Source organism: Oncorhynchus kisutch, linkage group LG14 (genome assembly GCF_002021735.2).
Source record: "Oncorhynchus kisutch isolate 150728-3 linkage group LG14, Okis_V2, whole genome shotgun sequence".
Taxonomy (NCBI): domain Eukaryota; kingdom Metazoa; phylum Chordata; class Actinopteri; order Salmoniformes; family Salmonidae; genus Oncorhynchus; species Oncorhynchus kisutch.
In genome coordinates this window covers 62,979,182-62,994,319 of record NC_034187.2, presented here as the reverse complement: position 1 = coordinate 62,994,319, position 15,138 = coordinate 62,979,182, and the positions used below count along the sequence as shown (strand labels likewise).

Genomic DNA, 15,138 nt, shown 5'->3' with positions numbered 1-15,138 from the left:
CTTGCTGTCCCCAGTCCACCTGGCCATGCTGCTGTTCCAGTTTCAACTGACCTGAGCCCTAGGACCATGCCCCAGGACTACCTGACATGATGACTCCTTGCTGTCCCCAGTCTACCTGGCCATGCTGCTGCTCCAGTTTCAACTTCCACCTGACTGTGCTGCTGCTCTAGTTTCAACTGTTCTGCCTTATTATTATTCGACCATGCTGGTCATTTATGAACATTGAACATCTTGACCATGTTCTGATATAATCTCCACCCGGCACAGCCAGAAGAGGACTGGCCACCCCACATAGCCTGGTTCCTCTCTAGGTTTCTTCCTAGGTATTGGCCTTTCTAGGGAGTTTTTCCTAGCCACCGTGCTTCTCCACCTGCATTGCTTGCTGTTTGGGGTTTTAGGCTGGGTTTCTGTACAGCACTTTGAGATATCAGCTGATGTACGAAGGGCTATATAAATAAATTTGATTTGATTTTGATTTGATTTGAACCATGGGTAACTCCTCCCCTCATACTCTTGTGTTATCAGGTGTGTGTGTGTGTGAGAGAGAGAGCGAGAGAGAGATCAGGAGTGGATAATTAGAGTGTTTTGCCAATAATCACCCATCAGGATCCTCCAGTGAAGAGGCACTTATTTACTGCTATGCTTGAAATAGGACAGCAGCACTGAATGGTACTCTGTATTTGTAGCATGGCCCATCATGGGAATCACTGTGATTGTCTGCAATCATTCTCTCCAGAACCAATTGACGTGGCCACATCACTGAAATAGGAGAGAGGTTATCATCGTCGTTACAGACACAGTAACCTGTTATTAGGGTTGGTCGGCAATAACCTGTCATTAAATGTTGTCCCTTTATGCATATCCTGATTGAAAATCAGACCTATGAGATCAAATAATTGATGTATAATATCAAACAGAGGCATGACCCCATGCCAGAGAGATTTTATATTAAATAGTTAAGTTGTGACCTGCAGCCGAACACTAAGATAAAGACCCTCTCATCATCAGCTGGAGTGGGGATCTCCCTGCCTACATCCTTGACAACTCTTTCTTTATGTCATGGTACTGTAATACATGGACTGGGGGAGAAAATAAGCCATTATGGTGCTAGGGTTTGGGTTCAATTCCCTCAGGAATCACATACAAATGTATACACTCCCTGTGCTGTAGGACACTTAGGAAGAAAGTGTGTATTAAGCAGTACATATTGTATCTGATCCTATCTGCTGTCTCTCTTTAAAACAAATGTTTGTTCTTCTTAAACAAGACAGACTTCTATGGCTTTAGGCTACTAACTCAACACTACCTGATATTCCAAGGGATACACACCGTGGACACACAGGGAGAGGGTAAGGGTAGCCTCCAGTCATACGCACAGCACCTGCCCTGTGTAACCCTCAACATCATTCAGACAGCACAGGGAATCTACAATTAAGGGACATGCAGGGGCCTGTTGCTGAAGGAAGAAGAAATATCATTGAGTTCATCTTTTATTGTGCAATATTCCCCACGATTCAGTTGGCCTACATTAGATGTATTTATTTTTTACGGACAACATAAGCACTGGCCATCTGTTTGAATGGCTTAATAATGACAAAACCCTGTTATACTATAAACATCTAAAGGGAGACTCGTCCACATGTTTGGGCCATTTTTGTCAGTAAATAAAAACAAATAAACAAGATAAACATATTGCCTGAGAGCCTTTGTTTATGTAACTACTTGACTGAACAAACATTGGATTATTTCTGGGAAGAGAGCTCTTTTGAAAGTGTGAGAACATGGTGCGAAAATCTCCATTTAGTTGTAACCATCGCCATCTGCTGGCCGTGGTGTGTAATACGCGGACAGAAAGCATCAATTCCAGTTACTGTGTGGAGACAAGCATATCACTCAGGTTATAAACACACAACTGTTTTTATGGTTTTCCATAAAGAATCAACAATGTTGAACATAAATAAGCACAGAGGTCAACAGACCAATCATTCTGGATCCATGACTGACATGAAATAGACCATTATAAAGTCAGTGCTTTTCATTTTGAGGAATATTGGCTGAAATAACATGAAATGCCCTTTAGAATCAAATTTGAAATGCATTGTGGATGACCACTAATCTACAGTATGTCCAAGTTGTTGTGATGAAGGGAAACACTTTTTGAAATACAAAATGTGCAGTGAATTCACTTCTCTGCTCTAGTGAATGCGAATGCCATAGGTCCAAGTGGACAATAAGAAATACCATTTTATTTGTATGAAATGGACTGTCAGTGTTAAGTGATCTTTGTGTGTCCCTACGACTCAGTGTGCTCACGTTTCATGCTCAGTGGCAGTTCATTGCGTTTTCTGTGCTAATGACTGCAGGGGTAGGCGTAACGAAGTGGATCAACGTGAACTTTCACAGTTATCTTGTATATCAACTAAGCCTATAACACAAAGACAGGTTCTCAATCTGAAACCACACTCTGAATTCTTCCTATTCAGATGCCCTGGTTCAGTGGGCCTTCTCATATCACACAGTACCTTATTAGATTTGTCAAACCGCACAAAGAACAAAAAGGTTCAAATGAACAAGAGGCTAATTTTGGTCTAGTATCACTGCTCAAAATCAAGGAAGGGATCAGATTCACACATCTAATATGTGGATTATGGAATAGCAATTAGTGCCGGGGATCCTGTCTGGACTAATGGTGCAAGCAACTCAAGGAGGAAGGAGTATTTGGACATGGCATGAGGCAACCACATGCGACGCAAGATACTGCTAACATGTCTCAGGTACATAGCAGTATTATGGAGGTGTATATGAATCATGGGAAACACTGCTTTAGTAAGAACACATTCCTGTGTGAGGTGAAGCATTTGAGGTATGCTGTAGGGGTGTCTTGGGTCGTTACTGTTGAATGAATGGTTGGTTTTGAACCGTAAAACAGCAGTTAGGATTTTCAAGACGTCCTCATCTGCCAGTGCATTTCAGTCATATCCGTGTTGTGCATACTAGTCACTCTTACTATTGTCCTTGGGTCTAGGGCTGAGTACGAGAGCTACTCTTATCGATGTGGGGGGGGGATCTCTTCAAGTTCAGAGACATTGATATATAGAAAGCTCTATGTACTAACGCTAGCCTATCACATACTAACTCAAGCTCATCCGTCCGGTTCTGCTTTTAGATTTTTTTAAAAGGATTTGGGTTGTTTGGCACTCACACAGCCAGGTTTTTGGGCCTCAAGCCAACTACTCTAATAATCTGAGCCATCCCAAATCAGTAGGTAGGTATCCCCAAAGTTTATCAAGCCTTAAGCCAGACTGAACGCTGTACTCATAGCGAAATCAGTTTGGATGCTAACAGAGTCTGTATGAGGCCCTGTAGTGCTGGCTAGGTCTCTTCAGCTGGTGTGTGTCAACAGAAGAATGTATGGTTCACTGAGTAGCTACACAAGTTTGCCCCACAAAATACCAGCTCTTTTGTTGTGCTTTTCGCTGTAAACATAGGGGATATTCAGTTAAATTACATTTGGAGGTTTGTCTATGTGTCCTATAAGTGTTCACATCACATGTACCACTCTCACTGCAACTCTCACAGCAGGTAGTGCCCTCTTCTGATAGGAAGCTGTAATGTATCTCTAGAAGGGCTCTCCATTCATTTGCAGTCTAATAAAGGCCCAAGCAGGCTATACAAATTGGTAGTAGATTCTCCAGGTCACAAATACTTCTCCAGACGGTCATACCCCCCACAGCTATACATCCTTAAGCTCCAAAGTAACAGTCACACATCCTTGTCCCCAACCACCACATAGGCCCAAGATGTAAAGAGGGTGCTGGTGACGCTTCAGTCATGTCCCACCTCTTCCAGAGGACTTGTGGACTTACATAGATTATAAAAGCTACCACCTGACTGCATCCAGTGTGATTGACTGTAGTCTCTTCCTATAGCCGTGCGCCATGAGTCTGGCAAGTGGGACTAAACTGTTGTACAGCATGCAGAGCGTAGAGCTGTGGAAGGCAGCAAGGCGCAGGTCCATTCACTCACTCAGAGGAAGTTAAGAGTTTGCTTGACTCAGTGCAATGTGGCAAAGTTGTCCCTTACGTGCTCCTCTGCCCCTGTGCCATGACTAGGCCCAAGGCCTGGAGAGGTGGGGGGGCTGAGGCTGACGTTGTAAGCCGGGTTGGAGATGTGGAGAGCAGCCCGCTTGCTGCTGCTCCGTGCCGACCGCGTCTTGTGGTGCCGGTTATGGTGGTGGTGGTGCAGCTGGCGGGGTTCGTCCGGAGGACTGGTGGTGTGGCTGTGGTGGCGGCCTCCGCATTTCAGAGAGGGCACCGCAACAGGGTCAGGGTCAGAGGTTACATCAGGGTTAAAGGTCACCGCCGGGTCAGCTGGGTCAATGCTGTCTGGACAGGAAGTAGAGACGGTCTGGGGTTTCCCTGTCTGGGGACAGGGAGAGCGAGATGCTGACTCCAACAGATCTTTAGTTCCCTGTGTGCACTGGGTGGGAGAAGGAGAGAGGGAGGCGGAGAGAAAGAGATGAGACAAGGGCAGCAGAAAAGACAAGAACCACCAAGAACAGTTAGCCCAGCTGAAAATAAAACAGAAGTCCCCCAGGGGAGAGGAGAGATCACTCAGACAGCTATGCAGAGCAAAACTATGGGTCAACAGTCAAGCTATATGTAATTGAGGTGGTGCAAGGACATGCAGGTATTCTGATGCGTGGTAGCAGACAGTCATTTTGATGAGGGGTAACCATGCAGATGATAAAAAATGCAACTTGGAAGCAAAGTAACACAGTGCTGTTGTATCAATCTTGCCACGGTATTTCCACAGCACCAGAGATCACATCAAATTCTCGTTTGAGTAATGTAAGACCCATACACGGTAAGGGGACAGGGCTATTGCTTTAAAGAATGGTCCTTTGAGGGTTTTATTCTCGCTTGCAAAAGTGACAAATAAATTAAAGTTACTTGAAAGATGAAGTAACAAAGGTCAACAAAAACCCACCAGAGCATAAACATTGTAGTGTGGAGATGATTGCATGTCTGACTGCTTAAGTAGAGAAGAGAGAGATGCTCTTATGATGTTATGTAAAGGACTGGCGTAGCTGTCAGCGCACATTTAGCACATGCAGAACCTGACCACCGAGGGGAATTTAGAAGTGTTTGCATTTTCGCCTCTGTGGAACAATTTTCATTTATGCTTCCAAAGAGAAAATAAGAAGCAGTTGTAAAGACTGAATGGATATAAACTATTAACGAGTCTACTGCTTGAAAAGGTTTTGATCATTGTCTGGTGTGTACATATACCGTGAGCTCGAAGTATTGGGACAGTGATATTTCTTGTTATGCCTCTGTACTCCAGCACTAGATTTGAAATGAAACAATGGCTATGAAGTAGGTTAAAGTGCAGACTAAACTTTCATCCATAAATCATTTAGAAAATACTGCACTTTCCACCACATTTCAGGGGACCAAAACAAACAGCAAAGGCTGTAATCATTGTGTACTAGGAATATGGGTCCAACTTTTGACTACTTTAATACACACCTTTTGGTCCACTAAAGCTGACAGTCTGCACTTTTACCTCCATCATTGTATAATTTCATCCAAAGCGCTGGAGTACAGAGCCAAAACAAAACACTCACAGTCCCAATACTTTTGGGGCTCACTATCTGTGCATTTAAGCATGCATGAGTGTATCTGAGGCATAGCTGACAAGAAAACAACACAAATATATTAAAGTACAACGAATGTGCCATTATCCTTTCCTCGGTTTGACGGTCTGATATTCCAAACCTCACAGGTCTGGACTTTGAGTTTAGAGAGGCTGACTGTGTGTGATGGGATCCAGCCTGACGTGGTTGAAATCAGCCATGTTAAAAGAAAAGCATAGTAGCACTGGGAGAGAAGCCAGCCAGGCAGGCAGAAAAATAAAGCAGACAGCAACCAGCCACAGAGAGAGGGCCCCCTAGAAAACCTTCCTTCTGCACCAGGGTTGGGCTCTATTCAGTTTTCAACTCAGTACTTCCAAATAAGTGAATTGGCATTCAATTGACGACGATGTAGACACAGTAGCCACAGCGACGGGTAAGGCCAGCCAAACACTCTTACTGCACTCTACCTGGGGTCATCTCACCAACCTGTCTGTCTCCACTAACCTTGCTCATCAGCCAGCACAGGACAGAGCAAAGTCCAGACAGCTGTCCTCCTAGTGGGGGGTGGTGATGGGCCATACACACAAATACGGAGAGACACAATACCAGTTGACACTACGGAATAGGCACACAGGGGTAAGGCTTAGTGACAATGATGACATCGGGACTGTTCACACGTATGATTATGCCACATCTTAACTGTAACACACAGGTGAGAATTAAAAAAGAAATGCACGTCTATTAAACTCATTTGGAAATAAAAACGTATTTATTTCATTGTTAAAATGGAATATTTATTACTGTACATTTCAGATTAACATAATTTATTCCAAAATGACGTATAAATATTTAGATGACCAGAAAAAACAAAAAGACAAAATAATAAGATTGTAATATAAAACATATTTTAAAAAGCATAAGAAAACAGTAAGAGGGAGATGATTTGGACTGTCTTGAGGCAGGCAGGTAGTGTCAGGCCAGCGTCGGATTCGCTGGTTCGAATCGCCGAGCCGGCTAGGTGAAAAATCTGACAATGTGATATTGAGCAAGGCACTGAACCCTAATCGCTCCTGTAAGTCGCTCTGTATAAGAGAGTGTCTGCTAAATTACTGAAAACATTTCAAATGTAAATGCAGGTAGCTTTTATGTTACGTTTAACATGACCATTACATTATGGTATGACACACAAAACTCAACACACACACGCCAATACACAGAGTCACGTCAGAGACAAATGCAGACAACAAGAACATTGAGGGAAGACAAATAAGTGTTTTCACACTCTGTAAACAAAGAATTCCATGTGCATAAATAGAATACCTCTTCCATGCTTTCTCAGCAGACCCACTGAATATCAGTGAGGGAGGGTGTCCAGACAAATGAATTGAGACAAATGAAAACAGCACTTGGGTACAGATGTATTTGTGACCGGTAAATTCCCAGCAGTAACCGCTACCATTACCAGCATCTTGTTGCTAAAAGTATAAATACTGAACCAATACTGTGCTTGGTCTCTCTCTCTGATCTAACTCCTTATGTGCAAATACATTCTAATCCTCAAACTTCCAGCAGACATGACAGTGCCCTTGTATCCTTAAAGTAAACCGAGGTTAGGTTAGCTTGTCCCTATTGCTTGAATGTAAACAGGAAGGCCTAGTCTGAACGGTTGGAGAGTGCCACTGCTGTCAGACTGAACTAAAAACCCAGTGGCAGTCGTACTTTGTAAACAAACCTATTTTAAAGAAAACTCCTAGCACTGACGTTTCTCAACTGCAAAACAAGGGCAAAACCTTTAACCCAGCTGGGAAGCGGATGAATCATATGTAGGCTGTTCCCTTTTTCACTGAAATGAAACACATAAATGACACTGAGTTGACTGACTATAAGATTAGGGAATGGAATGGCGTGAGTAACTAACAGTTGAGCTACACCCAGGTCAAACATGGCCTAGCAGCCAGTTTCACTTCCTCTTTCCAGCCAGAGACAGTCTTTTACTGTCAACTGTAAACAATCAACAGTCTGGTGTAGACTGGATTACCAGGACCAGGCAACAACATATGTAATGACCACACCAGGATCCTGGACCCTTAGCAATAGTACTACAGTACTCTGGTATGAGGGACTAAGTCATGAGGGAGTGACCCCATACACAACAGCCAGTCAGGCAACAGTCAAAGGGGGTTCGGTTGGAAAAGGCAACTAAACTGGAGTCTGCAAGTCAGGCTGATGGTGGTTTGGGGTTGCAGGTAGCGGTATAGGGGAGAGGGGAACCTGCAATGCACAAGGGGGCAGCTGGGACGGCGTGGGCCCTCCTACCACGTTTATCTCGTTCTTAGCGGCCAGCTCTATCTCCGTGGCAACTGTCTGGGACGACTCCTCCACTGGCATGAAGCCTCGCCTGTCAATCAAACTGAACACGGGACAACATGGAGGAAACAGGTTAGTCAAATAGTTCAGGCTTCAGGTCAATTCAGTTTCCTTCTTAGTCAAATCAAGGAGTGATTAGAAATTAAATTCATGCATTGGAGAAAATCCTCAGAAAACAATGGGGCATTTTTAAACACTTGCCAAATAGACGGATTTGAAGAAAGAACTGACTCAACCCCTATCAAAGATCCATTATAAACCAGGCTGAGTCTCACCTGGGAGGCATGGGTCCACAGAGTACAGAGCAGCAGTTAGTAATGATGTTGTTATAGCTGTAGGGGTTACCGGTGTCCTCCGTCCCACTCTTCCCCGACCACGAGCCTTTGATCTGGGACCAAGAGAGACACACAAGATTGACCATCAGTCCTTGTCCAAGACTAGTTTTAGTTTATTCGTCAGGGACCAGGCACAACAAACATGACACCATGTTAAGCTACATGGCTACTTTCCATCTGCAGTCTGCACATACCGGAAGGGTCACTTAACTGTTTAAAGCGCAAAATCTGCAGTCAGTCAAACATTTGATTTTCCTGGATTTTATATACATTTCCACACTATAAGGTTGGAGTAATAATATGACATTTTGAAAATGCCCTCATAATGTAAGAGCTGTTTGAAAAGCCCATCTGAAATGTTTCCATTTTGGTGGGGTGGAGTTTTGGCCTTCCATGGTAGCATCACTATGTGGTAAATTAGTTTATAATCCAATAAGAAAGAGTTCCAAACCTCTTTGCTAATAACAGCTAATTTTCCATTTCCCCCTCAACACTCAGACCACTCCCAGACAGTCCTAGCTAAACTCTTACTTGAGAAATTGCCCATTGCTAAGATGCCTTTGTTTGTTTTTGAGCATTTTTCATTGAAAACAATCATAGTAAAGATACTTAATGATTTGATATTGAGATAAAAACAGCTGCATTGAACCTTTAAAGTGTATAATACCTATATGTCTATTATACATATCCCAGAAGAGACAGAGAAATGACACTCATTGGCATTTACTCACATCTTCATTTGTTGTCAGGTTAGAAGCAACCAGATAGGTATGGAAGCCTGAGAGGCCCAAGATGGACCAAACTGAAAAGAAGCAAATCACCAGCTCCACAGCAGTGCAGGAAGAAAAGTCAAGGACATGTATGGTTTGAGTATCTAAATATCACCAGAGATGTCAGCTGGACAGATTGAGAGACCCATTCGTATTCTGCAATATGGCCAATAAGCTGACGTGAATGACAGTTTAGGTGCCTTAACACCAGACTACTCGAGGCAGGGAGTGGTATTATGAGGGGATCTGATCGGTTACACTAGACACAGTCTTGGTAAAAGGATATCTGGCTGGACTTTCCTGAAGAGCAAACATCAGGCCTCTCCCTCCTTGTGCCCCTGAGGACAGAACCATTGAAAGTTGATACAGAAAACCATGACAGGATGATAAATCAGGATCTACACAAAAGTTCCATACAAAATCTCACAAGCCCGGGCAGTGTCTTCTGCGTGGACTACGTACTCAGTGCTAGATGTGTGGCGACACAGCCAAAGATGAAGACTGTCAGGAAGGACAGAGAGACGATGAAGGTGTAGAAGAAACGATAGTTCCTCTTCCCAACACAGTTTCCCACCCAGGGACAATGGTGGTCGAATCGCTCTGGAGGACAGGAAGAAAGATTGAGGAAGAAGAACATTTACAAATATCTACAATGGACATCTCATTGACACGAAGGCCAAGCTCTCAAGCCCCTTTCAACAGTCAGATAAATGTGAATTAAATGTAGAAAAGTCTTTAAAAAAAAAAAAAAATTAAGGTCTGCTTTCAAAGTTGATCAACATCTTTACGGAGGAGAACAACACTAATAAATACTCTTCATAAGACTGTTTTGCATGAACAGTCTTTATTTATCAATCTCAGTAACAGGCTGTGTAGTATAGTCTAAATCACTCAGTCTAATAAATGGCAGTGTGTGTCCCTGTCTACGTTCCGTGTTGAACGTCACCAGTCCTTACCCACACAGTTGTCACAGAGGGAGCAGTGGGAGGTGCGCGGTGGACGGAACATCTTGCAGGTGAAACAGTACTTGAGCTTCACTACCTGCTGGTTGATCATCACCTCCTTGGTGCGGGGAGGGGGTCGATAGGTGGAAGAGCCAGAGTTATCTGAGGAGGAGAGAAAGACAGGGAGGACATATCAGGAGATATAGTACACAAGGTGTGTGTGTGTATATTACAATTCTCTTAGGTACCGGAAATCCCCCAAATTCCTCAAAAGGATAGTAAAACAAGGAAAAGTATCTTATTTCAGGCTTAGGTATTAGGGTTAGAATTAGAGGTCAGGGAAAATAGGATTTTGAATGGAAATCTATTTTTGGCCCCCACTAGTATAGTAAAACCTATGCTTTGTGTGCATGTGTCCATGTTGTGATCCAGGCAGTAGTAGCTTTAGGCCTAATTGCTGGCGGAGTGGTGTCCATTAAGGCAGCTTCATGGGGGAGGCAATCAATCAACACAGGCTCTGTGTAATGTATGAAAGTGCACTGCCTGCCTGGCAGTCCCATATGCTGAGTTTAGACAGGCAGTCCGGTTCTGATCTTTTTGTTTCAGTTGAGTATCAGGTTTCAGTTGAGTGATGATTTGATGTATTAGACTGGCTCTATCACTACATGAGCTCATTAATAAATAGTAAAGTGTAAGGTAAGTTCAAGATAACAACCGAGTCCAAATGTTTGATAGACAGCTGAATATTTGGCAGCTAGTCAGAACTAAGTATGATACTGTTGATAACTTTCTGGAAGTATTCATCTGGTTTAGGGAAATAGGCCTAACCAGCAGATATGCACAACTTAGGCCTAAACCATGTTGCAGAAAGCTGAGTGGACATCACGCTCTGTCATCCTAACAGAGACATGTCACAAGAGCATGAGAATATCACTCAATAACTTATTTTTATACTTTTGGTGCCACACAATGAAATTACTCTATTTAAAACCACAACTCCCTCTACGTGAAGTGAGTTTCTACTCTACAAAAAAACAGAGAGAGAAAGAGATGAAGAGAAAATAAGGGCGGGGGAGCGAGAGAGAGATGTTAGAGGCAACCCACTGCAATGGGGCCCGTGTCTTAATTTTTCACAAAATTAAACGGCAGAGTTAACTACCCACACAGCAGACTGACCACCCACACAGCAGACTGACTACCCACACAGCAGACTGACCACCCACACAGCAGACTGACCACCCACACAGCAGACTGACCACCCACACAGCAGACTGACCACCCACACAGCAGACTGACCACCCACACAGCAGACTGACCACCCACACAGCAGACTGACCACCCACACAGCAGACTGACTACCCACACAGCAGACTGACTACCCACACAGCAGACTGACCACCCACACAGCAGACTGACCACCCACACAGCAGACTGACCACCCACACAGCAGACTGACCACCCACACAGCAGACTGACCACCCACCCAGTAGACTGACCACCCACCAAGCAGACTGACCACCCACCCAGAAACAAGCAGTGCCACTAACAGTTCAAAGACCTCTATCCATCCATCCCTCCCTACATGCCCGGTCAGAAGAGACTGTGTGTGTGGTTCAACCATTTGTTGGCTGAATAATGCATTGCTTCAAACAAAAAAAGGCAGGAAACTACCATATATGTTGCTACTACTGTGTCTCAAAAACCAGTGCAAACAAACTGGTGATAAAAGCTCAAAAGGAGACCAGAATATGGAGCAGGAAAACAAATGGTGAACGTCTACACAAAGCTGTGAAAGTGAGTGGGAAAGGAAGAATGTTCTTTCAGGTGTGTATGTGTTGCCCTTACCGATCTGCTTCTCAATGTCTGCGGCCTCGTCCGGTGTAGCCCGGGGCAGGATGCCAGGGTCAGTGAAGCTGGTCTGCAGGAGGGAGATGACTACAAACACAAACAGCACTCCTCCAATTGCTGGGATGAACACGGTCAGGTGCTTCAACAGGAAGGGACAGCTGTGGTGACAGGACAAAGAAAAAAAGAGGACTATATTCAGCAACAATTAAAGTGGACTGTCTTATATGTTAAAACTAAGGGTGTGTTTATACTGGAAGCCCAACTCTGATATTTTGCCCAATTAATAGGCAAAAGACCTGACCTGATGAATCAAAAGACCAATGACACCTTTTCTGCGTTAGCAAACTGCCACAAGAGGGCGATGTGCGTGCAATTTGCAGAACCCCCTCCCTGCTAATATGTAAACTGCCAGTTACAAATGCAGTAAATCCGTGTGGAGCGCAAATGGTGATCTTGAGTATTCGTTTTTCACAATCTATTCAGAATATTACTGTGCATTATCTGCGTACGATCGGGAGCGCTTCTTCAGGAAAATCTCATTAAGCAATACTCAGAGTATTTCTTAAAAAGCCTAATTTACATGTTGCTTATGTGTGTATTTCACAATACTTTTGGATTATACATTGGATTGTGAGTCGTGCATAAATGCTCTGCTTAATATAAAGTTCGTGTCATCCTCGCCAATCAATTTCATTATACTTCAAAAACACACCAACCAGTAAAATGGCTCTTTGGCTAGCTTTGCTACAAGCCTGTCAATGAGCGTTAGCATTCTAACTAACAACTGCTGAATCCAAAACAGGTATTTTGCAACTATCACAACCAAATATAATCTTAGTGACTGTTCAAGCAATAATCAAAACAACATTGTAAGCCTAGGAGAACCCACCCCCCCAAAAATGATAATATCTTATTTCAGTGGGTGATAATACATGCGCGCTGACTGACAATGTGTGGTTATTCCAGCTTCATTTCCGCAACCAGAAATCATGCGCATAACGTAACGTTCGTGTGTCGGGTACTGAAAATAAAAATCAGAATTGGGCTGACTGTTAAATGCAGCCTAAAGTGTTTTGTGTAGCCTGGCTTCATTAAGGTCATTTTTTTTTTTAAATCACCAGGACAACTAAAGAGGACAAGATTGATTGCAGAGCACTGCAGCGACAATCAGGACCCTGACTAACCACATGAAGGACTAGTTCTCATTTTCAACATGAGAAACTGAAAACGCTGTCAAACACAATAGTACAATATTGCAATAGTTTCTCAACCACCAGGATCTGGTTTTAATCAACTTTCACTTTTTAATTACTACTGGTAGCATAGTCTCAGGAGATGTAACACACATTTCAGCAAGACACTTGTAAGAATATGTAATGACATGTTCTGGTATTAAAACTATTCCTCTATTGTTGTTACCAGAATCTACTGTATTGGTTAAACTGCTAGACACACAACCAAACTTACCATGGTTTGTTGAAACCTGTGTGGCATAATTTTAATGGCTAGGGCAAACATTTGTGTGTCAAAGCAATGCAAAAGAAAACGAGAACTTGTACTTACTCGAAAACAAAGAACAGTACCGTGGTGACCAAAATGAGGCCGAGGGTGAGTGGTAGGACACCACTTTGCTGAGCCACTATGATCCGTCCATCACAGTAGAAGCGATTCTTGCCGGGGAACACTTCCCATTTTCTCCGTGCGGTTTCCCCCTTCTTCTCTTCCTGAACAACAGCGTGTTGCGGCGGCAGGGTCGGTGTTGGCGTTGAAAGTGCCTGCGGGTCGATTTGCTGGTATTCGCAATGTTTCATGATTTACGAAAATGTGGCGCTTCCCGAATAGAAGAGCTGTCTTGTGCTGGCCACCACTATCTATATAGGCAGCAACTTGCTAATTCTCTAGCTAATGTTTGCTAACTAACGTTACCTAACAATAACATCGACTAGCGTGTTGCCAGGAACGTCAGCTACAAACATGTTCCAGTACCGGTAAGTTAGTGGTGCATGTCGTCATTGAATCAACGTCACCAAGCGTATCCAGTGTATGCAAACAGTGTCCCCAAAAATCTACACTCCACGAGGAGAACAATTCGACTTTGATATTATCCATCATATCGGTCTATCAACCTGAAGAACAGCAGTGTGTGTGACCCATTGCATTCGTATGACCGCTTAGCTGGCTAGGCTAACGCTCTAGCTAGGCTAACGCTACCTAGTTAGCCCAAAAATCAGTGATGAACAGACTAACGTTAGTGAATAGTAGCTAGGTAGAAAGCATATCCTATGCACAGCATAAAAATAGGTATCAATACCATACCAGGGTTCTGTTTGATACGGACGGTTCAATATGATCCTATTTGAAACCACCAACTCCTACACTTTCAGCCAGGCAGATGAAACAAAGTGATGTTGGAATTTCCCGGTGGTGATGTAGAGGAGGGTTTTCGTAGCTACAAATCGACCCTAACCAACTACAGACCGTCTGTTATACTAATAAACATCATAATCGAAATTCTAATTTATGTTGGTCTCGTGTAGTCTATTACATTCAGGAAAGCGTACAGGTCAGGCGCACTTCTCTATCATCCAGCGTTATGACCGAGAGGAAGCGGCGAAGCGAGAGGATTTACTCCACCCCAAATCTATCCGCGTGAGAATAAGCGCCTTTTTTTCCAACTGACATCACATGTATTTCCATTTCTATTGTAAAAGCGGTCCCTTGTCAATATAATATATAATATTTGGTTATGATCGCTATGGAATGTTTACGACACATTCATATGTTGTACGGCGTTCATGATTTGCTGGCAAGGAATTACGACAAACGTGGAAACCTTTAGTGGGTTAGTCAACTATTTTTCTCCTTCCCCCTTCTGACACCAAGGTGGCGACACGCATCTCTGCTTCCTCAAGCTCAACCCCGATAAGACCGAACTGCTCTTCTTCCCCAGGAAAGTCTGCCTGCACAAATACCTCTCCATCGGGGTTGACAACTCCACAGTGTCACCCTCCCAGAGTGCAAAGACCCTTGGCTTGACCCTGGACAACACCCTGTCTTTCTATGCAAACATCAAAGTGGTGACCCGCTCCTGCAGCAGGTTCATGCTCTACAACATCCGTAGAGTACAACCCTACCTCACACAGGAAGCGGCGCAGGTCCTAATCCAGGCACTTGTCCTCTCCTGTCTGGACTACTGCAACTCGCTGTTGGCTGGGCTTCCCAGAATGCAGCAGCCC

General features: G+C 43.7%; 1 protein-coding gene across 2 annotated transcripts; it reads right to left on the bottom strand.

Moving 5' to 3' along the window:
* Positions 1-1,477: 1,477 nt before the first annotated feature.
* Positions 1,478-14,629, bottom strand: LOC109903510 (palmitoyltransferase ZDHHC18). Of its 2 annotated transcripts, XM_031788729.1 has the most exons (10): positions 13,466-14,629; positions 11,900-12,060; positions 10,067-10,216; positions 9,573-9,710; positions 9,397-9,448; positions 9,072-9,174; positions 8,281-8,393; positions 7,955-8,048; positions 6,143-6,253; positions 1,478-4,479 (listed from the first exon to the last, which is right to left on the bottom strand). In XM_031788729.1, exons 1-10 carry the CDS (start codon positions 13,711-13,713, stop codon positions 4,054-4,056), a joined length of 1,596 nt encoding a protein of 531 aa, XP_031644589.1. In that variant the 5' UTR covers positions 13,714-14,629; the 3' UTR covers positions 1,478-4,053. The 2 variants fall into 2 exon arrangements, with proteins under 2 accessions (XP_031644589.1, XP_020355865.2); XM_020500276.2 differs by lacking the exon at positions 6,143-6,253 and having other exon boundaries at positions 13,466-14,624.
* Positions 14,630-15,138: the final 509 nt, after the last annotated feature.